The 27,976-nt window shown below is 36.9% G+C and overlaps 1 protein-coding gene across 2 annotated transcripts; it reads left to right on the plus strand.

Annotated features, from left to right (window-relative positions):
• TCEA1 (transcription elongation factor A1) lies at nt 1–26,307 on the plus strand. 2 transcript variants are annotated; one of them, XM_040070285.1, is made up of 10 exons: nt 1–111; nt 4,897–4,959; nt 9,404–9,509; nt 17,338–17,425; nt 18,430–18,578; nt 20,422–20,478; nt 21,344–21,498; nt 22,850–22,996; nt 23,911–23,982; nt 25,019–26,307. In XM_040070285.1, exons 1-10 carry the CDS (start codon nt 43–45, stop codon nt 25,025–25,027), a joined length of 915 nt encoding a protein of 304 aa, XP_039926219.1. In that variant the 5' UTR covers nt 1–42; the 3' UTR covers nt 25,028–26,307. The 2 variants fall into 2 exon arrangements, with proteins under 2 accessions (XP_039926219.1, XP_039925406.1); XM_040069472.1 differs by lacking the exon at nt 25,019–26,307 and having other exon boundaries at nt 23,911–24,057.
• The last annotated feature ends 1,669 nt before the right edge of the window (nt 26,308–27,976 follow it).

Raw genomic sequence — 27,976 nt, forward strand, 5'->3', positions numbered from 1 at the left:
GCTCGACGCGCGCTGCCTGGCGCCGCCCGGGCCGCCGCCGCCATGGCCACGGAAGACGAGATCATTCGCATCGCCAAGAAGATGGACAAGATGGTGCAGAAGAAGAACGCGGTGAGCTCCCGGACGGGGCGGGAGGCGGATTGGCGGCGGTGCCGCGGCTCCCGGCGCGGCCCCGGCCGGCTCCGCGCTCCCTCCTTCCCGCGGGCGCGGGGCCTGTCCCTTCCCGCCCGCCGCGCTTCCCCGCGCTGCCCGGCGGCCTCGGCGCTTCCCTCGCCGCCCCCCGGCGCTGCGCTGCCTCGCCCCCCGGCCTCGCCAGAGGACGGGGGCCGGCAGCCGGTTCTGCTTCTCGGTGGGGCGGCCCCGCCGCCCTCGCTGCAGCGCTTTCGGCCGGGAGGAGGTTCCCGCCCGGGCGCCGGCCTTGGCTGGGAGCGGCTGCGCCCTCCGCTTCCTGCGCGCTGGAAGCGCGGTGTTGGCCTCGTGCGGGGGAAAACCTGTCACCCCGAGGAGAACGCCGGCGGAGATGGCCCCCTGTACACGGGTCGTTGTCGCTTTTAGGTGTGAAAGCTGGAGTTTTAAGTGGGATGTAGAAACTAAGTAAGATATGAGTGAAGATCCCAAACCCAGCTGCGGTAGGGCTAGAGTTGAGTGGGTAAACTTCCCAAGCAGACGGGGAATGTGAGGTGGTTGTTTTTGGTTTTTTTTTTTTTTTTTTTTTTTTAACCCTGTAACGCTTCTAATTGTGTTTATTAATCTGGAGAATAACTTGTGCCTCCGAACGGAGGAAGAATATAGCTAGGCAGGATTTAATTGGCTTAACTCAGGTGTTGTTGTCATGTATGCCCTTCATACAGAACTCAGCTAACATGTGATATTTATACGGTGCCTACAGACACATCAAAGTAAGTAAAACCAGAGTGTAGAGCAACAGCCAGATAACTGATCATGGTTATACATAGAGTAGCATGCAAGTAAGTTGTAAACTCTGATTACGACTTTTTTATCGGGTGGGCACATTGGTATTCTCTGCAAATTTGTGCTTGTATATGTGATTGTTGTTTCTCCTGCAAGGTGTTATTGTATACATAAAGTTGAGGTTTTTTTTCTATATGTTATGATAATGCATTAAAAGGTTAGTAACTGTAATAGTTCAGAACTCGACACTGTGAAATTCCACTTTATAGAATAGTTTTGTTATTGCTTAGTACTGGACAGTATGAAGAGCCTAATTAATAATATTTACGTATCTATAGAAATACTGATTGTATTAAACCAATGATATTTGTTTAGTTCAGAATACAAACAAATTCATTGTAAGTACACACAAGCCATGCTTCAATCCATGAGGTTCCATAATATGGCACGGCTTAGCTCTGGTATATTTGAACTCTCAAAGGATACATTGTGGCAGCAAGACCCTTGTCTAGAGGAAATAATATGAAATAATATTTTATGACTGGCATTTATTAATTCCATTCTTTTTCCCTCTTTGTTTTTACTTCTATTCTCCTTACATTTAAGCACAAAAGCATTTGCTGTCTCACTTTCTCTGAAACTGAAGTAGTGGCTCTTTCCTACAAGGTGTTGAAAGGCTGAAAACATACTGATTGAAATGCTTAGATATCACAGTCATGAGAATGATAAAGGGCAGCCAGCTCAATTTTATTTGTAAAACTTCTGATAACAGAAAGAAAACAACAGCTCTCAGGCAGTATGAGAACAACTGTTGATCCTTGGGGATTAGCCATACCCGGGACGCTGCTGGGATAATTTTCTGTGATCTGAGAGGCTTAGGAGTTTGGATAAAATTCTTAACAGCAGCTGGGAACATGTATTCGCACTCCAGCCTGTGTAACATCATTAACTTTCAGAGCTCTGGGGAGCGCTGCGGTGACTTGCTCGGGGTCAGCCGTAGGTCTGACGTGGCTGAACACAGCAGGGACAGCTGGGCCAGGCTGTGCCTGGCTGGAGCCAGAGCTGGACCTTCATTCTCACCTCGGTCCCAGGACTGAGAGTGGGAGCACCAGAGGCGTTGGGTGTTCTTGTACTGTGTTGAAACAGAGCTCCTTCACTCCGGCTCGTACTACAGACAAGTGGCTCCATTGTTAGGGTGATGCTTTCTCAATGAGCTGCCACTGCGGGCAAGAGTGGAGATCTGACAGTTTGTCCAAAGCAGATGTGTGTAGCACGATAAAAACCCTTAGCTGTATTGAAGGAGAGGATGTACATTAGTTTCTAAACCAGGAGTTGTCTCTGTGTTTTTCTTACTAGTCTTTGTCATTTACAAGGTGTTTCTTTAATTGCACAGTGTTTTCCTATCTAATTCTGCCCTGCAGTTAAAATGCTAACTTTAGCAAAATTATTAAGGTAGTCTCTATGAAGAGGTACTTTATTGTCTCGCAAGGATGAAGTAGAATTGAGAAATGCATTCTTACCAAGTACCCACTGAATAATGATGCTCTTGACAACCTGTTATGTTCCTTTCTCCATTTTTACTCATCAAGAACAGGTATTTGGTCTGTGTCTTTGAATGAGAATGATTTGATGAGATGCATTAATAATAAAAGAAAGGAAAAAAAAAAGCTTTGATACTTGTTCGCTCTGAAGCTGTCAAGAGTCAAATGACAAGAAATGTCTGATCTCATACAAAAGGTGACCCTGGCTTGTGGCAAAGCACTCTGTGGCATTTCTTTTGATGAGTTAAAAGGGCAGGCCATGCAGACACTCTTTCTGAGTCAGACTGTGATTTGCCTTGACTAAGGATTTAATTGTAGCTGTGCAGATTTCATAACTATTTTAGTGAAATGATATATGCAGTTCTTTTGTTTTGAAGGAGGAAATAATATGATTTAGTATTTAATGTGTGCTGTGCGATACGTATTTCTGCTGTTACTTCAAATTGAAATAGATACTGCTCCTCCTTCATAACTGTGATTGGATTAAAAGCTGTAGTGTCCTCCTTTGAGCTTCTGTTGCATGTAAGTACACCCTTCTTTCACTAAGCTGCTGTAATGGATAGGTATGAAAGCTAAGGCTGCACCCATGGATTAAAAAAATCAAGAATGCTTGAGTAAGTTTAGAGAAGAAAATTGTCTCTGTTATTAAACATATGCTCCTTTAAGTAGAACAGAATTATAGCTCTGGTGTCTTCAAAAACTGTTTTCTATTGCCTGAAGCTCAGCTTTAAAATATGACAATAAAATATTATTCTGTGCTGTTGTTATCTGACCAGCTGAAAGAAGCTGAGAGGAGTAATCTACTGCATCTGACTTCTGTTGATTTAAGTAACAGGGTAAACTGAAAACCATACAGCCAAGGAGAACAGGACATTGCCTTTCATTCTCTGTAAAATTATAGACATGCCTCTATGCAAAATTATAGAGGGTTTATAACAATGACCTTAATAGTTGGAGGGTTTTCTGAATGCAGAACCTTAGGAGAAAAGTAATTACAAGTTATACTGTGCAACTTCCACAGTAGTTTTGAGATACAGAGAGCATTTGACTTTATGCTAAGAAAAGTGATTATGAAGAACTGTTTAGTTGGTATGAGTTTAAAATCAATTTAAATTTAATTTTAAAGCATCTAATTCTTGGTGCAGAGTATAATTGATTAGAGAAGTGGAGGCTTAGAAAGGATTAGTGCATTATCAATTTTGTTAATTTGGTACAGAAGCCAGCATAAAATACAGATAACATCTGTTAACCTGGGGTTTTTTTGGTTGGGTTTGGCTTTTTTGTTTTTGATTTTTTTTGGTGGGGTTTTTGGTAGGTTTTTTTGTTCTTGTTTGTGGTTGGTGTTTTGGTGTTGTGGTTTTTTTTTGTTGTTGTTGGTTTTTTTTTTTTTTTTTGGGTGGGTATTTTGTTTGTTTGTTTTCTGGTTTGTTGGTTTTTTGTTTGTTTTTTATGTTGTTGTTGTTTTTGTTGGGTTTTTTTTTTTTAATTGCTACATGATTTGTTAACCTACTATGTATCAAGTTGCTAGCATTAGAAAACACTTACTCTGGGAATAATAAATTTTTCACATGTGCAGCCGGGAAAGGATATAACAGGCAAAGGAATTTTGACAAGACTGTATTTCTAAGATGAGATGAAGAGAATGCTAGTTTGCATTACAGTGTTACTTTCATATTGAATTGACCGACTACAATAAGCTGTGTTTATTTTGAAATTACAAATTACATGCTGTGTACATTCTGCTAATAACTTAATTGGTTTGGAGGTAAGTCTTATCAGATTATATTTTTTAAAATTGCACATTGACTTCTGTCATTAATTTTGTTTTTGCTAAGAAAATCTTCTTGTATTTGATTTTGTTTTGTAGCAGTGAAGATAATTAACTTGCTTTATTTGGATCTGTGTTTGCACAGAAGAAACCACGCTTATGGCTGTTGAGAGAAAAATATGGTTTAGTATGCCAACTCAATTTAGCACCTGAAAACATCGTGACATTTCTCAGTCTTGCATCATTGCTGCTAAAATTCTGTGGTTAAGACTGGAGAAGTTTTGTGTATCATGAATAAAAGTTAAATGAGGCTTTTGCTGTCATGGCAAAATAGTAAAACTTTAGCTTTATATGTTAATTGAATTTGCGTAAGGTGGGATTTGGTGAAATGTTTGGGTTTGGAGGCTTCTTTGAGTCAGAAGTGTTTGAAAAACAAAGGTTGCAGCAGATATTTGAAGGTGTCCAAAGCTGAGGGGTTTTGGATGTGACACTGAAGTTCCAGAGTTTGTGAAGTGGAACATTCCTTGTTCTAGTTCTGTGGATAAATTGAGAACTGGTGGTTTGAACCCAGTGTGTGACTGTGAAGGCAGATAAGATTATGTTGTTGATATTATACTTGAATTATATTCCTAATTGCGACTAGGTTGACTTTTTTATTTTCTTTCTCTTTTTTAGGCTGGAGCTCTTGATTTGTTGAAGGAGCTTAAGAATATTCCCATGACCCTTGAGTTACTACAGGTATGATTTTCTTATTGTTGTTACGTTGTAAATGTTTACTCCATACTCCATACTGAAGAAGGTGGAGCTAGCGGATTTGAAAGGTTACAGTGTTAAAGTAGATTCCTAGGTCCAAAGTCCTTGGAAGCATGGGTTTTGTTACATGGTAATCTAGTCTCACTTCATCTGATTCAGGACATTTACCTTAAGAATTTTCTTACAGTAGCAAACGCTTAAGGCTTATCTTTCTGATTAAGTTGAGAGTAGTGAATTTTGTCATGGACAAAGGTGAAGATCTGCTTACAAATTTACCGGAGATAGAATCTTATATTTTTACTCTAACACAAATATGGTGTGTTTGCTTCCTCCTGATTAAAGAGAATGCACCTGATTAGAGCTGATACCATCTTTTCTTATGTAGTTAGTTCTGGTTTTGCCTTGTAAGTGCGGAGAAACATAGTTGATATCTTCTAGGCAAGTTGTATTTGATACATCCTCCACATTCCCCCTCCCTCACTCTGAGTAATGTATCACTTAAGGTAATTATATTCTTTTACTCTCCTGGGCTGGAATGATGAAAAGGTACAATCTCTCCCAGTTCCATAGATACTCTCACTAATGTTGCTTAGGTTTACATCTTTAACAACATTTCGTATATTATTTGTAAATTCTTTTGGAAAATAAACTTGGTCAACTTTCCTTACTTGTTAAGTTTCAGAGCTTGTCATGTAATTCATCACTGAACGACTTTTATTCCAAACTAGCAAGATATTCCCTATCTGTGAAAATTTTCAAATGTCAGAGTTAAATCTGAGACCTGATTATCTGTAGTAGCCACTTAAATTGGAGGAGACTGAAAAGTAACTTTGTTTTCTAAGGGGCAATTAATGGTTACAGATTAAAGAATTAGCTATAAAGTTCAAATTTTAAAGGTGTCAGGAGCAATGACATTTTTGATTCATGCATCCAATATACTTGGAGAATGTATTTGGTAAGTTATTACTAATACTATTTCTGACAGAAAGTAGGAATTTTAAGGTGTCATTTAAGTGTGGAATGTGATACAACTCTGATACTTTGTCCCCTATGTTCAACCTTCTTCCTTAAAAAGAAAACAAAACCTCACAGAAAAAATTGCCCATACAAAAAGGGAACAAAATCCAGAAAACCCCTCTGGTTGACCTGATTCTTTGGAGTTTCTTTGTGCAGGTCTCAATGCAAATTATATTTTGCATTAAGTATAATAATGTTCTTTTGCCTTTGGAATTAAAAATCTCTCTGCAAGTGTTCTGGAAATTCAGGTACTTTAGGGTACTCTTTTATAGTGCATTGCCTGTACCTTAGTTAGGAAGCTTTTCATATATATCCATTGCTGGCTTCAAAACAGTTCCACTGCATAAGATTGCATTTAGCAGCATACTTGGAGTCAAATTTACTTTTTATTTTTTCCTTGAGAGTTTGATAAATAGATGAAGTCTGACCTAAACTTTCTTTGTTGGCCTCCTAAATTTGCTTAAGCAACGGTGAACTTGGAGTGAGAGTTGAAATGTGAAGTAATCATACTCATTGCCGTAGTGGTGGATCGTTAGTATGCCAGTGTCAAGAAGGGTGATTATCATAAGATAGTGGAGACACTGTCTTCCTCTGTGTAGATCAAAACTTTTGACAAATGTGTTTGAATTGATGAAATACAGGACATAAGTGAAAAGCGTACTTCCATACCCATTTTTAAGAAGTTTTGAAAGCTGGCTACATTGAGAAAAGCTCTGCTAGCTGTTATTCCTGTGTAATAAGAGAAGTGATGGTTTTTCGTGTAATTCCTCTGCTACTTTAGCCTGAAATGATGAGGTCCTCTAACTAGTTATACAGGTATGTGCAATAGGAAGATGCATATTAGTCATCTGGACTTGTGCTGGTGTCTTGTGTCTTTCTTGCCACGTTTGTTTTCACAGAAAGCTGAAGTGATTATGGGCAATAATACCACTGTGTTACACCTGATGAGTTTTATGTAAGCAAGCTGATCCTTGCTCAGCTAGGCAGGGAGCCAGTAGGCTTCCTCACACGATTTATCCGGTGGTCTGACTTGCAAATCTGTTTAGCAGCTTCACAGCGTTAAAGGCATTGTGTCCCTGGTGCTAATTGTGGTTAGTGCACAGCTAAACAGTGAGTGAGACAGGCTTTATTTTAACAAACTGGTTTTACAGGAAGTTGCATACACATGTGCAGAACTAGGCTGTGGCGTGGAGCCCTTGTTACTGGCTTCAGGCCAGTTTACTGGCAAGCAAGCTGTGGAGACCTGGGAGTCCAGAGGTGGTTGTTCTTCAGTGGCTGGTTTGGCTCTGCTTTGGTCCAGTTCTCTATCTTCATGCACCTTCAATTTAAAGTTGGTAGCACCTCTGCTTGCTTTGGTGGTTGCTCTTCCTTCCCAGCTGCGTTCGTTACATTTTTGTATTTGTTCTACTTTAGAGAACGTCTGCTGCCACCGTGTGCTCTGCTTTGGGTTAAGTCATAGGTTACTCATGTTCACTGCTGCTCGCCCCTGCTGAGGGCTGCTGGCCAAAGCTGCAATGCTTCAGGGTGAAAACAGCTGTCTTGTGCTGTCTGTTTCTGTCTTTGACTGTCTTTACTCTCAAAGCAGATGAAAAGTGCTCTAGAATTTAAAATGGGGAAGAATGAAATTGCTGGAGTTTTTCACTTAAAAATGGCAATCACAAAACCAGCCCTACAGACAGGAAGACTACGGACATTTCAAATACTGTCAGCTGGTTTGTCACTAAAACATAGTAATTTTGAGAATATAACACTGATCTTTTGTGCCTATCTGTGCCAGTTAAATTAGTAGATCATTGCATTACTTCCTCTCTTCAGGTAAACCTGATCCAGTGCTCTACAAAAGCAAACAAATGAGTTGTTTTTATGTACTGCTTTAAGAGAGCTGGCAGTTCAGACAGTTCTCATAAACTGTCTTTCTTGTGTGATCAGAAGAAAATTTTCTGGTTAGTTTTGAGTTTTACTTGAGTTTTTGGATTTTACTTAGCTAAGTAAGTCTGTAAGTTTGTGTGTTTTCCCTTTGCTGATAAGCAAGGTTGTCTTTGTGCCCAGGTATAAATGGAGGGCTGGAGTTTTTGGTAGATACATTTTTGTCATCCAGATGTGGTATTTTATGGATTTTCAAGGACATGTTATTCTTTATTGTCCGAACATAATGTTGAGATTTAAGTGTTCAAAATATCAAGAGAAATGGCCAGTACCGTTAATGTGAGTGAGCAGAGTCATCTTGGACACTAGTTACAGGTGAGTAGCTATTTGTTTTCTTTAATCCAAGATACGTGTTTAGAGCTGATGTTCAGGCCTGAGATTATTTGATGTGTTTCCTTGGCTGAAACAGATATGGATTATTTCAGTATGTTTCCAGTCATTTAGTGCATCCGTGGTGCCTCAGAAAGTGTTGTTTAGGTTGTAAGAAGTAATTTACAGGAACAAATAATTTCCATTTTTAGCAAGCCACAAAGATTTAAATTTTCCTTTTAAAAAAAATGAAAATTTATGATAATCCATTGGAAAAGTAAGTAGAGTAATTTGAATTTACTAAGTCCTGTACATGGTAGTGCAACAAAACTGAGCATCTTAACAACAAAACAATGTAAAAATGTAGTCCATCAGTCGAAATACAAGAAGATAATAAAATCCTTATTTGTATTGTTAAATGCTTTTCTCCCCTTGTGAAGCTAAAAGGTTGGAAATTTTCTCCTTGTAGCAGGTACACATTAGCCATAAATCTTCTAAAATGTTACTGTTGAGCTACATTTATGTCCTCACCTTCTGAGTCTTGAAGGGTGTAAATTGTAACTTGCTTTCATATTCACTCTGTAGGTGGCAGTAGTGGCAAAGGCTTAAAGCTTGTCACCATCTCGACCTTTTCAGATGCTAGGATAGCTCATTCTTTAAAATCTTAAACACAGTGAGCTCTGCTTCTATCTAAAGTCAGAACTTTCTGTGCTAAGGATTCTAAAGAATGTCAGTATCACTAAAATTTTTAGGTAGCTAAAAAATGCTTGCTCCCAGCTGGTATTACAGCTTTTTCCACATCCACTAAATGGGAATCTAAGAGTGTGATGCCAGTGGAGAAATTAGCAAGCTTCTTATAGTACTGAAATATAAACACAGTTCTTAAACCTTGTGCCCATCATCACTGCCCACACACCCCCTCAACTTTTGTGATGAAAACAAATGGTAATACTGTTGTATTTCTTTTTAAAATGTCCATGTTGTTAAAATAATTTTTATAAAGGCTTGCAGTATTTTGTCCTGATAATCACAAGAAAAAAAGGAAACAAACCCACCACAAAACAGAAAGAAAAGGGATACTGTAAAAATTAATGTCATAGTACAAATTCATATATGTTTGTTTGTTAAATTGTCTTCATGTCACTTTTGATAATGTATATTTCTATTTCTTTTGCAGTCTACTAGAATTGGAATGTCAGTGAATGCAATACGCAAGCAAAGCACAGATGAAGAGGTTACATCTTTAGCAAAATCCCTTATCAAGTCTTGGAAGAAGCTGTTAGGTATGACAACAGAAACGTCCTTGCTCTTGCATATTTTACCTCTGTGTAGCCTTGGTGCTCATCATCAACACTGCCTTACTTTAGATATATTAGTGCTTTTTTTAGATATATTTGTGCTTGTGGAAACATCCTGTGCTGGTGTAATTGTTTTTTCACTCCTTGGCTGTCACCAGGCCATTACTGTGAGAGTGCATGCAGAGAAACAGTTAATGTATTTTATTGGGGCTGGCAGGCAGTGGGAAATCAGCCTCTCTGACATGATTAATTTCTAAAGTCTCATTGCCTGCAGTTGGGCTGGAGTGACTGTACTGCAGCACTAAGCACTAACAAACCTCTCCTTGACTATTTTCTTTGTCAAATATAACAAGTACTCTGAAGAACTGGTGCTTAATCTCATGTGAGAGTGTGGAGGGTTTGAAGTTTGGTTATGAAGTGATTTGTGAAGAGGAAAAAAAAGCAAAAATTATGTTAAAATCTGTTAGAACTTAAAGACTAGTGAGAAACAGAGCTGCACTTTCTAAAACCTTCATAATTTTAAACAGCTTACTTAATGACTTACTTAGTGACTTAATACTTTTTATTTCATTTCCCTAAAAGCAATTAATACACTTAAAACCTTTCTGTTAGGGTTTTATTCAAGGGTATTTGGCGCTACTTAATATAGTACCTAAATCTCAAAATGTATCCAGGTATTTTTATTCATACACTGTGGTGCACTCTGTTTTGTTTCTTTGTATGTAAGCTTAGGTAAATCAAGATTTTTGAAGCTTAAAATTTTAAAATAGAGAACAGTTTACAATGTGATTTAAATATTTACCATTCTGTCTGGAAAAATAAGTCAAATACCAGGAGAGTGTGAATCCCCTACCATTTGAACTCAGCCTCATTTTTATCAGTTGTGAAGTGTTTTATCAGTTACTTTATTGCTGTCTTGTAAATGATATAGAAAATACTGTCTGTCTGTAGAAATCGACATTTTGTCAGAACCTTAAACTTTGATGCTCTAGTAAGAAACAATGGCCTCTACAGCAAACTTTTAAGCCGCCTTGAAGACTTTTAACCTACCTACTAATAATGTCAGTTTCAGTAGCTAAAATTAGATAATGCTAGACATGCTGATAAAATACCTTTAAATTCATAATAACCTTGGTAATAAAAGTAAATGTATATACAGGGTCTTAGTTTAGGATCTGATCAGAGTTGACTGGTAAATAGTGAAAATAATTTATTTTTTATTTTTAAACTTAAATGGAGAAGTCCAACTTTATTATATCAGTATATAAAAGTGGTAAGGTATATAAGTGGAGAAATTGACTTGCATATTAGCATCACTTACTCTAAAGACTTCTAAAAGTACCTGCTGGATTGAGTGATTTAGCTCTCAAGTTATTAAAAGTTAATAGTTTAAGTTTTAAAAACAAAATCCTATCAATATTTGGTGGGAGTTAATTTTTTTCTTGTACGTTCTAAATTTTAAAACTGCAATTCAGCTTAGACAACACAGTAGAGGAGATACTCTCATTTCCAACAGAATTCTTATTGGGAGTGTATTCAGATGCTGCTCGCTTTGGGAGTGGGAGATCTGCCTGATTACCACTGTCCTTTGACTATAGGATTTGTTTGTTGAGACACTAAAAATAATTATCTCATTTTTTTAATACTTGACTACCTTAAGTCAGTAAAAGTTGTCTTAATCTGCTGTTATTTAAAGTTTACGGGTGTTTAAGTGTTCAAACATTGTGAAACGAGGGGAGTGTCACTCCTTCCTGTAGGGTGTAGAAGTCTGGGTAAGAACCTGAAGGTCACAGCAGGTCAGTGTGGGTGTAGGCTGCTGTGCAAAGGAGCGGTCCTGACTTCCTTTCTGCACAGGTGCCTCTTTGCTCCCTCCTGTGTTACAGCTAGTGCTGGAGCCATCCAGGAGACCAGAGCTGGGAACTGGCCAGTTGGAAACGAATGGTTTTGTTCATTTCTTCTGGCTTAAATTTCCGCTGTTACTTTTTGGTCCAGCCTGTTCACAGCTACTGTTTCTTGCACAGAGATTGTAGCAGTAACAAACAGCTGGGACAAGGTGGAGTTTCTTCTTTCATAGCTTGCTAGATTCCGATTGTTTTAACACAGTGGAGAGACTCTACCTAGGGCTTTTTGTGTGAGTTAAAGTTAAACATTGAAGGAGCTGGAAAGCAAGTAAGAAATATTTGGCATTTATCAGAACTGAATACTTGAGGCAGTGGGTATGTGACCTTCGTTGATGTGCTAATTTTTGGTACAGAACAGATATTATTGTGTGTACGTTATTGTGCCAGCTTTAGTATAGTTGTGGTAATGTACTTACTACATAAAATCAAATTAATCCTGAAAATACAGCACTGCTTGCATTCAATACTTAGGTAGTTAAATTTTCCTAGCTTGTAATGTAGATCTGATAATAAAGCACAGTAAGGCAAACGTTTTGCCTCTTTTATCACTGCTCGGTAACTCATTAGAACGTAAAGTTTCGTAACTGTGAAAGATAGGGTATAAGTATGGGTGGGAATCTTACAAAGTACTCTTATTCTGTTTTATCATTAGTTTTGACTTTCTTGGAAGAATACGAAATACCGTATGTTGAGCTGCTTGAGAAATCAGTTTCGATTATGCTGTTTATAGTGCATGTAAAATGGTATGGAGCAAAGATGGCAGCAGAAGCGGACAGCTGTTAATCGTACCAAGCATTGTACTCAGAGCTCTGAAGTCTTTGTGAGTTATTTTTATAAATGACATTTTGAATTTAGGCAAGAATTGTTGACTGTTCAGGCTGCATGTAATGTTCCAGTTCAATGTTACCAGAATTTAGTTTTTAGTAATGCATGGGAAACATGAGAACAAATTAAAGTGAGTTGTGAATCACCAGATCTTTGTGGCTTGACTCGAACCTTCCCAGGTCACCAATGGTGTTTTGGAGGGGTCGGAAGCTGTGCAGCAGTGGGCTTGTGACCATTGTCTAAAGTGACTCACTGAGTGAGCCACAGTGCAAGGTCCCTTTCAGATACTTTCTGAAAGTTAAACTACACAGCAGAGATGGTCACGATTTGCATAAGGAGCTAAATTCAGCTCTCAGAATACAATGCTGCTCAGTTGTAGCATGGGATTTACAAATAATGATTGTTTTGCTAAGTAGCTGAGTATACAGAGTATGCTGTGCAGATAATGTATCTATGCACGCTCATTTAGGTTGTCACGAGTGTTTCTTATGTTAGAAAAGCAATGTAAAGAATTCCTTAAGAAATAGAACCCTCATAATAAATAGACTTACTGAACTGTATACAGTACAGTATACAGTGAAAAAGAGTGTCCAGACCTCTAAGTAAACTTTCCTCCAGTAACTTTATATACTGAACTAAAAATGCAGAATTACAGCACGAGATTCTTAACATTAAGTGGTCATCTGTTGCCAGTATTGAAAACTAAAAGTGAAGCCACAAACGTTTTGAAATGCCTATTTCAAAGAAGGGCATGCCTGAGTAATTTTATTTCAAAAGGGTGCATAAGTGTTGATAACACCAGTCAGGCATCACAGAAGTATTGTACTAAGATTACTTTGCATACAAAATCCTTTGTTATTTCAAACCTGGATTGGATTCTCCAGGAGCCAGCAGGTGCAGTCTAGGACTATCTTAGAGACATGTTGTCACAAGTGAAATTGTTCAAGGACATCTCAAAACCTACTGGCTTTGCTCAGAAAAAAAAATATTCCTGGCAAAACATGTTCTTAGAGTCTAATAGCATTTGTGAATAGTATTTACTATTGATAAGAAGAGTACATGTCTTTATGAGACATCAAGCAGAGTCAAGTGCAAAAACAATTTCAGTAGTATCATTTTCATATGGAGTATGAACTGTAGAAATCACCTCCTGTCAAGTGTATATTTGGAACTGTTCATGTACTGTTAGTAGGTCTGTAGTTTGTTAAGCTAATCAGTGAAGAGATAACAAGACACAATGCATTATACTATATAATAGAAAAACACATATTGTGAATAAGTCCATGTGTGTTTTGTCACTGATGATAAAAAAAAAATCTTTAAAAATAGCAAACAGTTTATAATTTTGTTGTTTATTTATGGATTTTTAGATATTCCTCCTCCCAGTGCTACTACTGAAAAGAAACTTTACTGTTCTTACCTTCATGCCTTGCTACATATTATAGAGGAATAGCTGGCTGGTGTAGCTGCTTGTGCATCTCAAGATAATTTGGTCAGAGTCTGGCAAATGGAGTCTAAATAATTATTGAATATCAAGGTCATCGTTAAATTAGTAACTATGTAATTTGATACCTGTTCTCTTATCTCTTTCCTTTAATTTATTTAAACTGAATACTCAGAAAACTTTCCAAGTTGTGGTGGTGATTCCTGAGTAGGCAACGCATGATATTCCGCTAAATTAAATTTTCATGTGCTTCCAGGTAATAACTAGCCACCTTTTCTTAATGTTTCTGGAAAAATTATTTACTTTAATATTCTTCTTAATTTGAAGTTTGATTTATAAATTAATAACGTTACATCTTTATATTTTCTGATTTTTTCTTGTTACTAGTGAACATCTAGTGTTGGCTTGTAACATAGTTAGAAAAATCGGGGAGAAAGCTATTAATGACTTCGAACATTCAGATTAATTATGTTATCTGGCTGTGTGTTATTACATTAAAATTTTTGGTTTGATAAAACAAGCTAATATTACATCTTATTTGACCCTGGAGAGATTTTTCTCTGGAGAAGCTTCAAGTATCTTTCAAATTAATTGCAAGTCCCAGGTAGAAACTGCAGTGCAGTTGTTAAACTTTATATGTCTTATTCCAATGGCTATTAGTCTGTTCTTGTTACTACCAGGTTCTTTGTATTTTAAAGAAGAAGTATTAATATAAGTATTAATAGAAGTACAATATAAGAAGTATTAATATAAATTAGTTTCTATTACAAAAAAACAAAGCTTTGAGGGTTTTTTTTTTTATGGCTGCCTGAAGAGGCAGTAGCTAAAACAGCAAAGTTACAGTTTTCAGTCCTAAAATTGGTGACAGTTTCCATTTATTTCTGGGGGAAAAAAAAAAAAAAAAAAAAAAAGGTAAGTTTGAATAGCTGTATGGAGTTGCAAAAAGGAACTGCACAACTTGTAGTTTATATTATATAAATATTTATAATGTTCTGTAGACTTCCTGAGGTAGATCACATTGGAAATTTTTAAAGACATTTCACAGAAGGGCTATTTTTTTTCCACCTTACTTTGTTAGAATTTCTGTGGTTGTTCATAGTTCCCATTAAATGTCATTCTTCCTTTCTATTAGAGTCTGGTCATTGAATGTAAAATAAGCTAATTAGTAGGGGCTTTTAATTTGTCAAGGATAATTTTTCTTTCCCCAGAGGATAGATGAAATGCTGCCTAGCAGGCTGTTAATTGCACTCTGCTCTTTTGTCAACGCAGTATTTCAGTAAAACAAGATATCCTTGTTACTGTGTGAGTTTAAAGATGGAAAGCATCTCTTTTCGTGCTTTCCAATTTATGATCCATAAGAGATAATATTGTTGGGATAATATTGTTTTCAGCTTTCTGAAACTAGATTGAGCAAAAATACTATGAACTCTTAAGTGAATTAAGAAGCTGCAGTTTTGAAGACATACTTGCTGGAGATGTCCAGTCTCAGCTGCTCAAGTCTGACCTTGGTTTGAGACATCCTTGCATAGGTCTGCAGCTATAGGAAGAACTGAGTTTTTGTCTGTGTGCCTTGGGTATACCCTGCCCTCCATAAGGGGAAGAAGCCATGAGGTGTTGGCAGGTGCCTACCCTGGGTGAAATGATGCTGGGCTCAATGGAAGTGTTGGATAAAAGAGATCTGGGTGCCTGCTGTACCACTGTGGTGTGTATGGTGCATAATAAACAGGAGATGCACAGGTCAGACCTGAATTTGACAACTTGTGTGCAGAAAAAAATGTGTAGGTGAATGGGCTGAAGCAGAGCTCCTGCTTTGCAGGACTTGAGCTGTACCCCAAGATCTCTGTTTGATCTGCTAGTTTGTCTTAAAGCCTCTGACAAAAATGTGCATGTACTTAAAACATTATGAAGTTAAATGAGATTGCATGCATATTTGGAACATCTTTAAAGATTATATCATGTAATCAGTTGTTGCCATAGAGAGAGTGAGTATGCATGTTAAAAATGGGAGTTGTTTTCTTTCTCTTAGTGCACTTCAGTTGTCATAGCAGAAAACTCGTGATCTATTCAGTTTATAGTCTTGTTTGCTTTCTTAGTTAAATTATTTTGTTAAATTGGTATCTTTATTAGGAATTTTTTTTTTGGAATAACATCTTCAGCTTATTAAAGACAGTCAGCCTGAGTGCATCATCTGTGTTCAATTATCTTTTTTTTTTTCTTAAACAAAATTCATCAAGGATTGAATACAACATTGCAAAGAATGGGTGGGCTCTTGAAGCCTGGGGGAATACCCTGGAGAAGTATCTTCTTGTGCTTTTCTGGTTCCTCTACTGTCTTGTGTGCATCTCTTTATAGGTGCAGCTGGAGACAGGAGAGTAGATTGGTGCTTGGTCTGATCCAGTACTGCTGTCTCTGCTCTCCTTTTCTGATGAGTTTTTAATAAAGTGGTATTTGATTGGATAAATTCATTAACTCACAGGTTAAGGAAAGGATCAAAATCATGTTCAGTTTATTGTTCAGGTGAAAAGAAAGCCAGTACAGTTATCTTCTACTCTATAAAAATAAAATTAAAAAGCTTGATATTTGAAGAGACCCAAATTTGTGTGTTTTGTGCAACCAAGTTCCTCTGAGAAGCACAGGGATGGTGTTCCTCTGGAAATAAGGATACTTTCAGCTGCTTAAACAAGGATTTACGTGCTTAGTTCAGGACATCTTTGTTGGCAAGACTGAGCCTTAACAGATTTCCCTCCTTTTCTTGTTCTGTTTTTAATTAATTTTAAAGTTTGTAATATATGCTCATTCCAATAATACAGTCTACAAAATTAGAAGCGTAATAGCAGCTTTATAAGGGCTTGGAAAGAGGAATTCACGAAATCTGTCAATCAGTGATGCCAATCTCACTAGGCTTTCTCTGTAGGCAGTAGAGAGCCAGCCTTTCTAGAGAACAAATCAAAGCAGGTGCTCAATTTATCCACTCTTTACAATAGAAGGTGTGCAAGGGTGCACACATTCTTGCTGTGCTAGAGTTAAATGTTGTGATTTCTCTTTTCTATACAGACTTTTCTCTTTACTCTTTACAAAATCATAGTGAAACGTAACCTGTATGGGAATGGCAGATTCAAATATGTTTAAATACTGAGGCAAATAATTCAAGAGCTATCACAGCAAATCCTGTCTGTGTGTCTGGAAAACTCCTTTGAAAATATGTAAATGACTTTATATTTTGCCAACTATATCTTCCACAATATAATTTAAAAGAATGGCATATATGTAGAAGGAACTTAAGTATATAAAGCCTGGAAGACAAATTCCAGAGACTTGATGCAATATCTAGGAAGTTACTGTCTACCTAGTGCAGGAGTGTTGGAAAAAATAAATCATGAAAGTCTATGTTTCCATCATGTCTTCATTGCCAGTTTAAGCAGATGCTGGACTTGAAGGATCTGAAGTGTTGCCATGTTTTCCATTTCCTGCATTGGGAGGGTGTTGGGAAGTAGAAGGCTGTACTGCAAGAGAAGGTCAAAGCAGAGAGTGGGAGCTGATAGCATTTCCAACTGGCTCAGGAGAAATCATGATATTTTACCACTGCTTTAAATCAGTTACTATTTCTGGGTGGAAGAGAGTTTCTCATGTTTTGTATTTCCAGATGGACCTTCAACTGATAAAGATTCTGAAGAAAAGAAAAAGGAGCCTGCATCTTCCTCACAAAACAGCCCTGAAGCCAGAGAAGAAAGGTGCTTAATTCTTAATGGGTGTGCAAATAACCTCACTCAGTATAAATTAACACTAAACTATTTGGTCCAAATTTGTCATATTAGAGACGGCTGCCCTGTTCTTTTCTGGAAGACAGAGTGATACAAGAAACAGTGTGTTGTTGGGGAAATAAACTGTGCTACTGTTGACATGAAAAAAAAAGAGAGACAGCGGTCAAGATATGGCCAGACAAGTTTTTTATTCCATTTCTTGGGTCTGTCAAATACTCTGTCCTCTCAGTACTAGCACCCAACTTTGAGAACTGTAAAACAGCTTTCAGTCTCTGTTTTGTGGTAATTGCATATGCTTCTTTCGTGTGTTACCTTTTATATTTAATAAACATTCTGCACTTTTTTTTGGTAAACACAAAATATGTTACCTGAAAAGGAAGCGTACATTAATGTCACGGCAGGAGCTGAAGCCCATTTACAAAAGAGTATTTGCAAGCCCATTTCTTCTATACATTTCTGAGTTTTAAAATTGAAGTTCAGCCTCTAACTCTGTGTCCAGATGGAAGCTGAAAACTTGGTTTACAGTTTGCAAAACTATGTAAATTGTGGGGGGGGGGGGTGTGACCATGGCACCCCTTCAGTACGGTAAGCAGATTGAATGCAAGGCATTCGCTGCAGAATGAATGTTGGCGAGATGTATTGTCGCTGTTTTCTGAAGTAAAGTTCTGTGGGAGGAAAAAAAGATTTAATGTTAATGTAAAGAACTGAGAATTAAAGCTTATGTGCCACATAATGGAATGAAATACCTGCTGTGTCTCTATTGTGTGGAATACCCAAGTGAATAGTCTAAAGACACTTTAAAAATTGTATTGACTCTAGAACTATAAATAACTTTAAAAAGGTGGCCTGCGTTCTTATTTTAGAATACCATCAAATGGATGTAGCAAAAGGCCCGTATTTTGCCCAGAAACAAAGTTATTTGAAGAAGGAGGGGAAAAAACATTAATATTGGTTTTCATTTTGCCTTTTTTTAGCAGTTCAAGTAGCAATTCCAGCAGCAGGAAGGAGGAGGGTAGTGCTCCCTCAAATTCTTTCATCCCTTCTTTTCCCCGGGCTCCAAGCACTTCAGACTCTGTACGAGTGAAATGTAGAGAAATGCTCTCTGCAGCTCTCAGAACAGGAGGTGAGCTTTGTAGACTATATTTTCAAGTTTAACTATTTCCTTCTTCTCTATTTCTGTCTTTCCCACTCTACTTTTTCTCCTGCTCTGTAGGATAGAATAAACCCTGTTTGTGTCCATTTGTGTGTGTAGACCCGTAAACCAGTTCACCCAAGGTGCAAATAATGAGTAACCTTGACAGCATGGGAAAGTTTCAAAATGCATTTTTGGTGCTGCTCATTCGGGACATTTTGTGGCTCAGTTTGTCTGATACTTTGCAAACATATTTTTTTCAGGAATGTCATTGCCTGCTTAATGCTTCATCTAAATCTTTTTGCAGAGCTTGGGTTTTTTGGTTTTTTTGTCTTGGTCTTTTTGACTGAGAGGGTGTGACTATGTACAAGACTGCCTTTCTTACAGGTCTGTGAACCTTCAGATTTTAGTTTTAGTTTTTGAAGGCTGCCTTTCTATTTTGATTTCTTCTTGACATTTCATCAAGGTAACTTGCAATAAGAGAGTCTTGCGTTGCTCTTAACCTCATGCCTTTTGGGTACCTGTAAAGTCCTTGACTCATGTACTCTTGGGTGTACATGAGAGATAAAAAGACTTAACTGACAAACTGAATGATTTGCTAGATAAGGAACAAACTGAATGCTGGACTTTTCAGAATTACCTGATTTTTTTCTGGTGCATCCTTCTCTTTATCAAATTATGACCCAGTGTAACCCAGTGTAAGTAGACTTCCATATCATCTGTCTTTACTGTCTTTACTCTTTAATTCTTTTTTTAATTCATATGAATTCAGGTATAGACAGTAAGGAAAGCTGACTAAAGCCCATGAAATTGTGGTCATCTGGATATATAGTTCATAGACTTCTTTTGGGACCAGACAGTCACATACTATGTGTGAACACATAGTATTCATAATTCTATGTAGTCTTCTTCTTAGTGTAGAAACTCTAAGAGTTTCCAAAACCCTTTTTTGCTATGTTGGTTTCTACAGCGCATGTAAAGTGATGATCCACGAGTTAAAAAAATAAGGTTATTTTCTTGTTTTATGGACTTTGTGAGATCAAAGGACAAATGTGTTTGGATTACTCACTGAAATACACCCATGTTGAAATGAGGAGGCAAACACTGTATGTAATTTGTTCTTAAGCTGTCTTGGAAAGGTAGATGTCTTTGTGAGGAGGCGTTTTGGTCAGAAACAGTAAACTCAAGTTATCTTGAGACATTCTAGTTCAAGTGTTGTATTGCCTTCAAGACTGCGGTGGTCTATTTCTTCTAATTTATATGTTTTATGACACATCTCTGCTTTGCATTTAAAAAAATCTAATAACATTGTTAGTTATTTAATTACTGTGTTTCTAATGAAATATTCCTCTTCCATGCATGCAAAACATTTATTTGCTTATTCTTATTCTTGTATTATGTGCTTATTCTTGTATTGTGTGGACGAAAACAATTGATTAAACACAATATAAAATGTTTCCCATTTATGTTAGTCTGTTCTCTGCACAGGCTGTGGAGATGGGAGAGATGCCAAGCCTATTGGAATATTTTATAATTTTCTGTATGGCAGTGTTTTTTCTATTTGTGTTTACAACTAGGTGTCAGAATTTTTTTCATTTTAAAATGTTTTTAACTCCTTTATCCTTATCTTCTGTTTCTTTCACTTGTTTGTCTTCTTCCAGGTAATAAATTTTGAAAGGTTATGTACACAGTAAATTAAAATTGCATGTACAAGAAGACTAACTGCAGGTGCTTCATAATTTGCTGAGTTTCAGAATTCTGGAACTATAGGGATCTCAGGGATATAGAACACAGAGTGTCAGGTTGCTAATATTTTACTATTTCTTTTCCTCAGATGATTACATTGCTATTGGTGCTGATGAAGAAGAGCTGGGTTCTCAGATTGAAGAAGATATCCTTTGTTGTATACCTGCGTGCTCTAGAGCAGGAGTATTGTTAAAGGACACAGTAATGTTCAAATGAATTAACTTGATCTATATATTGAGTGGTTTTATATTTCATATAAAACAAAAATGGCAACTATGTTCAACACATCGGTACTTAAATTCAGTGTTTAAAAAAACAGCCCAGCCTAAATGATTTGCCTTAAAATATGTAGGAATGCATGTAGGTGAGTGTGTGGGTTCTTTTCAGCTCCATATGTTTTCCTTGTAGCAGCAATATTACTTCTTACTGAAGCATTCTTACATAAAATGCTGGGCTCTTCTATGCTATTTAAAAATCTTTTCTTGTTAACAGTCTTAATAATTTCCTAGTGTCTTTATTTAATTTTCTACAAGTTTATTTCTAGTGAATTTGCAGTTTTAGAAAGGGTGGTTCTGTTAGCAGTGTTTGAATAGTTCCAGAACAGAGGTCTGGGTTTCTTTTTTTAACAACAAAAAAAAAGGTGTTAGTGAGCTGTCATTGTTTGAATATTTGGTTCAGAAATTAATTAATTCTCAGGATGAGGTCAAGAAACTGGACATAAATTTTTGGGTGACTTTTCACAATTTCAGTGGAGGTCCTACTACCCAAAAAATCATATTTCACTGACCGTGGGCTAAACTATGATTAGGCTTCAGAAGGTTGTGAATTCTGCTGTGTTGAACAGGGAAGTAGCTGTTGCTTGGGGTGGGAGGAGGACTTGATGGGCAGTGGAGAAGTACATTGGTTTAGAACTTGCCCCCGAGAATGAATCCTTTCTAATGCTCTGTTTTACTTGTTAATGTTTTGCTCTATTTTACTTATCTGTGTTTTGTTCCTTAAATCCAAAGCACCTATTTTTCAAGAATTAAAAAACACTGATATGAAATACAAAAATAGGGTACGAAGTAGGATAGCGAATCTCAAGGATGCAAAGAACCCTAACCTAAGGAAAAATGTATTATGTGGAAACATTCCTCCTGACAAGTTTGCCAAAATGACAGCGGAGGTAAGTAAAGCACAGGTCTTGAACTGTTTCCCTCTTGGACTTACAATCTGGCCTGTATTTATTAGCCATAAAAGTAATTTATGTGAGCTGCCCATACTTCTGAAAGATTTGGAATTTTTGTGGCTTGCAGAATCTGAATTATAGGGCTGTGTAGGGGTAGAGGGCATGAAAGTGTCTTTACAGGTCAAAGTAGGTCTACAAAGTTAAATGAAAAATAATATTTTATGGGAGAGAAAAATGAAAGCGCATCTTGTTAACATCTTGTTTCAGTTTTGTAATTCTGCTTCTATGTGTTAGATTCTGCTCCCTCAAATGAGGTATAAAGGAGACTGAGAGAAGTTAGTTATGGTCAACTAATGAAAATCGTGACTAACTTAATTCCAAAAGAAAGTTGTGTTGGGTTTTTTGGGTTTTTTTTACTATAGCTTTACGTAAAGGTTAGGCCAAACAGAGGGTGGTGAAAGAATGTGTAAAAAAAGCAAATTGTACCTTCAGTATGTATTTTGATTTTCTTTGTTCTACATATTTATGTACATATGCACAAACATATATTTTGTCCTGTCCATTGCACATTCTCTGTTTGATTAAAGTTTTGGATTAAAATGTCAATGGCTAAAACCCCCTTAGTGTTAAGATTACTTCTGAAGTGAAACAACATTGATACAAGATTTTCATTCCACATCTACATGGGATGGCAAATAAAATTGTGTGGAAGAAAAATGTAACAAATTTGTTTTGCTGTACACACTTGATTACTAGACCTTGTAGAGATCTTGTGCACTAAAACTGTTTTAAAGGGAAAAGAAAATAGGTGATTCTGGACTCTTTAGTTAGCGGTTAGAAACTAAGTTTATATGATTTCTGGTGACATATGGTAAATTATAGGTGTACTGTATTTATCAGTACAAATATGGAAGTAGTCAAAATAATGTAAATTTTTCCTATAATAAATGTTATGTAGGTCAATGAGATAATTATCCAAGGATCTAACCTAGGGGGGGCATCTTTTTTGCCTCTCTGGAGGACTTTTCAGTCCTCCACCTGGTCTTGCTTACATTTCTGAACTTCAGAAGTGTATTTGCATAGAAATGTTTCTAGATGTTTGACGTTGTAACTTGTACTTTTTTTTCCTATCTGTGTTAAAAAAGAGAACATTTTTAACTTCTTGTAGCTTCTGTGCTGTGAAATATCCCAGCTTAAGTCTTGTAAAATTAAAAATGTGTAGAATTACATTGCCCTTCAACAGAGTTGTTGTTCATGGATTCTAAATAAAAAATTGTATTGGCTCGCACACTGGTAACTTTTAAAGCTAAGACTCCAGTAAGCTCTGTCTGCTCTTTGTCCTTTATAGGAAATGGCAAGTGATGAGCTGAAAGAAATGCGCAAAAATCTGACCAAAGAAGCTATCAGAGAGCACCAGATGGCTAAAACAGGAGGTACCCAAACTGATCTGTTTACATGTGGCAAGTGCAAAAAGAAGAACTGTACATACACCCAGGTGCGTGGTTATTCAGACTCTTCATTTTCTTTTTTCAATCCTTAAGTCCTATATAAAGATTGCCAGAGAAAAAGATTGGAATTGCAAAGGGAACTTTTAGCAAAATGCTGACAGATTACAAAATGTGAAGATAGCTGTATCTACTTAGTTGTGCTTAGGTGAAGCAAGTTTGTTGTATTTATTTGCCAAATAAATAGATCCAAGCTGGGTATCTATAGACTGAAATTTCAGTTTCTTTGCAATGCTGAATTTTTGCTAATTCTTCTTAATAGGTCATATTCATGAGGGTTTTATGTGGAGGAGAGATAATGTTTTGAATGTGTGTAAGCTTATTTTTACAGAGGGACTTAGTAGCAGAAAGTGATATTTACATATATACACATGTATATTTTAAAAATATGTTTAATGTACCATTTGACTAACACTAGACCCTGATTGACAGTCATTCCTACAAACACAGAAAGGGTGCTTTAATTTGCTTAACAGTGCTTCAGGGAATGTGATTTTCATCATGGGATCAGCTGCATTTATATTTTGTATTGTTTACTAGATGCTTTAAATAGCAAACTGTTTCTCTGTCATGAGGCTTTTAAGCCTTTGCATCAGTAAATGTATGTGAAGCTGTACTGGACATTGTATTTTCAGTGCAGAATCTGCTCCTAGAAACATGCACGGTTTCAATGCAGAAATTGGTATTTTAGTGCTTCTACGTCTCTCAAAATCTAAGTTTATATTGGCTTTATAGTGAGGCAAAAAGTCCAGTTTCAGTTGATACATAAAGTTAACTTGTATTTTTGTGCAAATTTGTTTCCTTAATGTTAAACTTTGATTTAAACAGTTACATTGAACACACACTAACAAATATTTGAGATGCTAATTTTCCCTTTCTCCTCTGGCTCTTGCCTTTGCCAAAGGTTCAAACCCGCAGTGCTGATGAACCCATGACAACGTTTGTTGTCTGTAATGAATGTGGAAACAGATGGAAGGTAAGACTGTTAGACTGCTCTGCATATTTGATAGTAAGGCAGCCAGCCTCTGTGGTTAATTTGGGTTTACAGTAAATGCAACAAACCACTCTGCGTTGACTTTTAGTTGCTTCTTAACCCATTAATGATATTACATGTTGAAGTTGCTAAATAGCTTTAAATTGGAAATGTATTTTTGATTGACAGTGTGAGATCTCTCAGGTAGGTTGGTGGCAGAGGGGTACAGAAGTCAGGACCTGGTCCTCGCGACATTTAGTTAGAGTACAGCTTTGCCATACAGAGTGGTGACAAACTAGTCACTGTGTTTTCTCTTTCTTCACCCAAAGTTCTTTTAACTGGTTTTAATTTCTGCTTTGGTGAGTGTAACAGGCCTTTATTAAGCCTTTTGTTGTTATTAGTTTCTGATTTTTTTGCTATTCTGGAAAGAAGAAGCAATAAAAAAGAGCAATTTCTGCTGCTATATTCCTGTGCCAGGGTAAGTGTAGGGCAGTGATAACTGGATTGAATCTCTTTTTTACATTTGGGAAACGGGAATTTATAAAGCTTCTAAGAAACACTGGTAGTTCAAATGGAGAAACACTGAAAAATTTACACTTTAAGGTGTGATGGCATGCCATAGGAAGCATGATAACCTCATTCTGTTATTTTTCTGTGTTGAGAACGCTGCAGCTCTGCAGGGCTGTGCCACGGTATACATTAAGGCTGCCACATAAAAAACATTTTATGCATCTTGGTTTACATAGCTTATTGCTGAATATTGTTCAAATATGTGCTCCAAGATATCGAAATAAATATATAAAGTTTAGAAATTGTTTGTAGTACCTGAAAAAGTATGTTTGTCCTTAAAACCTTTTGTAAGGGGGCAGTTAGAGAAGCGTCTGTATACAGATGCCTGAAGGAATGGTTAAAATATAAACAAATGCTTTAATTAGTAATTTCCATATCCTAAATATGATGTTGTATTTCTGTTTCTTCTAGCAAAAATTTAGAACTAAGCTGTATGAAGATCTCATAAAAAATTCTTTTCTTTTGACAGTTCTGTTAGACGAAGGAATTGTCAAGACATCTGGACCAGTATGAACGAGGATTTTGTAATTAGCTTTAAAAACTAGGCTAAGCATCTAGCTTCCTGCAAGTGAGAGGGTTTTTTGGTTTTTCTTTTCTTTTTATTTCAAAGCAGCATACATGCCTCAAGTTAGCTTTTGTTTTGACACAGCCATCATTTCCTTAAATGCCTTCCTGTAGCTGGTAGTCAGTAGGGCCAGGTTGCTCAATTGTATGGTGAATTTTAAAATATTTTTTCATTTTTATAAGTAAGTTGACATTAAACTTTTACCAGTTAAACATTTTGGTAATTGTCTTGGTTTTTTTCCAGCTATGTGAATAATGTACTGGTTTTTTTGTGGTCTGAAATATACATGCTCCTCATGTGTGTATTTTGCCTCTCCGTATTTCCTCGGTTGTAAGAATGAAATTTGTTTCTCTCTGCTCTGTTCACTTTGCTTTGCAAACAGAAAAGGTATATAAGTTCCTCATAACATTAAACTCGGTTGTTAACTAAAACACAATTTAATTAACTCTCTAGTTTGTATGTGCTCTTTCTGGACTAGGACTAAATTTGCAGACATGGGGTTTGAATATTAGTGGATATGATGACCTCTTTTGCAATGGTTGATTAAGCTTGTTTATGTAACCAGCTTTGATCAATGCAATATATTTTATTGCCCAAAGCATGTATTTTATGTTCTATCAGGAGGCATTATTTCTAAGAATGTCTTAAAATAGTGGTTAAATCTGATTTGAGTGTTCAGTCTTGCTTAATGTGCTTGACAACCAACTTGGGTTTAGACTTTGTAAATAAGCAAAGGCATTATGTTGTAGACTATCCTACTAACACCAGCTAACCAATTCATCACACTAAACTGGCTGGGAAGGTGATACTACACTCCTCTCATTTAAATGCCATTGATTTTGTTCATGAAATGGTTTTTGAGATGTAGGGTATCCAGTGTCAATCATAGACCTGCAAGTGGGAATAAATTATTAAAGTTATTATCTTATCCATATGAGAAATTATATAAATGCTGCTTTTTTAGAGTTTGCTCATGTTTAGAAATATTTGCAAATGTGTTTTCAAGGAAAAACATGTCAACATCTTTAGAAGAGGTTAAATTCTTTCATAATATCTAATTTTATATTACTTAATCTGCTGGAGTTTGGGGCTGAGGAGGTCTATTTTGGCACTGTGTAAATTATTCATGAGGGGATGGGAAGGGTATTCCCAGCTCCTGGAGAATAAATTCCTTGAATGTAATGGAAAACCAAGTTTTTCTATGTTGAATGTTTTTTGTGTGATGGTGGCAACCATAACAAATGAGCTGGAGATAGTATGACACTTGAACTTTGAGAGACAAAAAGTGTTTGGTTAATACTTTATACAGCAAGCTTTTCCAGTCAGCTTATGCAAGGAAGCATGGCTTTTCTGCTGAAGGGAAAAAAATTATTAAAATAGAAGTTTTGTTACAGACTATTTTTTTAGGCAGAAAGTTGCTTAGCATTTAAAGTTTCTTGCATAGCTTTTTATATATGAACTTTTTAGCTCAATTTATACTAATACCCTTTAGAAAAAATTTTTTTCTACCAGCAGCGTGGGTTAATTTTTGGCCTGTCGTGTAGGTCCATTGTCAGGATTGCTTCCTAAGAATCATGAAAAGATGTAAAATTAATTTTTTTTTCAAGTTGTTGAGGACAACAAACCAATTATAGATGTTTAGTTAGAGTGTTTTGTTTGGGGACCTTTCTAAAAGAACAAGTCCAAAAAATTATGTTAAAAATGACAGCAAATTGGATGCCAAGTAGACCTAAATTTCCACAGCTGTTCACAGCATATATATATACTGCGCAGGCACTGGTTGGTTTGCATAACCTTCCTCACACTGTGTGTCCTTTAATCTTTGTGTCTGATTGTGACACTTAGAAGATTTATCTTTTGAGAAAATGTAGTAATTGTCTTTCTGTAGTCACCAGATTATATCTGGACCTTATTAAAGAATCAGAACTGTGGTAGCACTTTCTGTGATGCAGGTGTATCTGAATAGGAGTTGAAATAAAATGTTATTTCACCTGATGATACCTGATGGCTAAGTAGGAGCCTTCATCCTTCTCTCTTCTGCCCCCATGGTAAAAAGAACTGTTTCTTTTGCCCAATGAAAGATGGAGTGTGACAACTTGATCCAAAAATGCATCTGTTCTATTCATGCTTTATTTTGGTTACCCAAATCCCAAAATAAAACTTTTCCGGTACTGATCTTTGGATGGACCTCTGTTTAACAGTAGCTGCAGTTTTCACAGCTGTCTGAAACTGCCTTCCTGTATAGGAGAGGATGCAAAGGTGGGGCTGGGACTGTCTCGTTTCTCCAGCTGGCTGGCTTGTCTGCTGGGTTGCAGTTGTGCTATGACTAACCCCGTACACGGGGATATTTCATGCACTGAAACGTGCCAGCAGAACTGGTGATGAATCTCTCCCATCTAAGAACAGCAGGTTTGCTTATTACCTTTATGGACACTTCAGTTCTCTCTGATGGAACGGAGTTGTCCTACATGTTAAGGTAGTTTGTACACAATTCTAATAGAGAGAAAGAGGAGACCACATTCCTTCTAAAATGTGTGTATGTGTGTGCGTGTGGTTCTTTAAGGATCCAGTCTTCTGTAAGCAAGGCTAGAGGATCCTGCTGCTCAGAAAACACAACTTCTGGATCCTTAGAAGACATTTTCTCATACATTATACATTTGCTCATATATTCTGTTATCTCGTTCAGGAAAAAGTATGAGTTTTAAATTATCTTGCACTGTATGATTCTTTTTGACTATGACTAAGCAGAAAGGAAATATCTGTCCAGTGGTATTGGCTTTTGTGTATCTAAGGAAGGGTCTCTCGTTTTTATCCAGAGTTCAGGATTCTACTTGGGATCACATACATGAATTTTAAATTGAA

Source organism: Hirundo rustica, chromosome 1 (genome assembly GCF_015227805.2).
Source record: "Hirundo rustica isolate bHirRus1 chromosome 1, bHirRus1.pri.v3, whole genome shotgun sequence".
NCBI lineage: Eukaryota > Metazoa > Chordata > Aves > Passeriformes > Hirundinidae > Hirundo > Hirundo rustica.

Excerpts from the sequence above, each read along its gene's own strand:
- TCEA1 (XM_040069472.1), top strand. The coding sequence starts at position 43 with ATGGCCACGGAAGACGAGATCATTCGCATCGCCAAGAAGATGGACAAG. Across the intron at positions 18,579-20,421 it reads TGCAGCTCTCAGAACAGGAG|ATGATTACATTGCTATTGGT; the intron begins GTGAGCTTTGTA and ends TCTTTTCCTCAG. Across the intron at positions 22,997-23,910 it reads AGAACTGTACATACACCCAG|GTTCAAACCCGCAGTGCTGA; the intron begins GTGCGTGGTTAT and ends CCTTTGCCAAAG.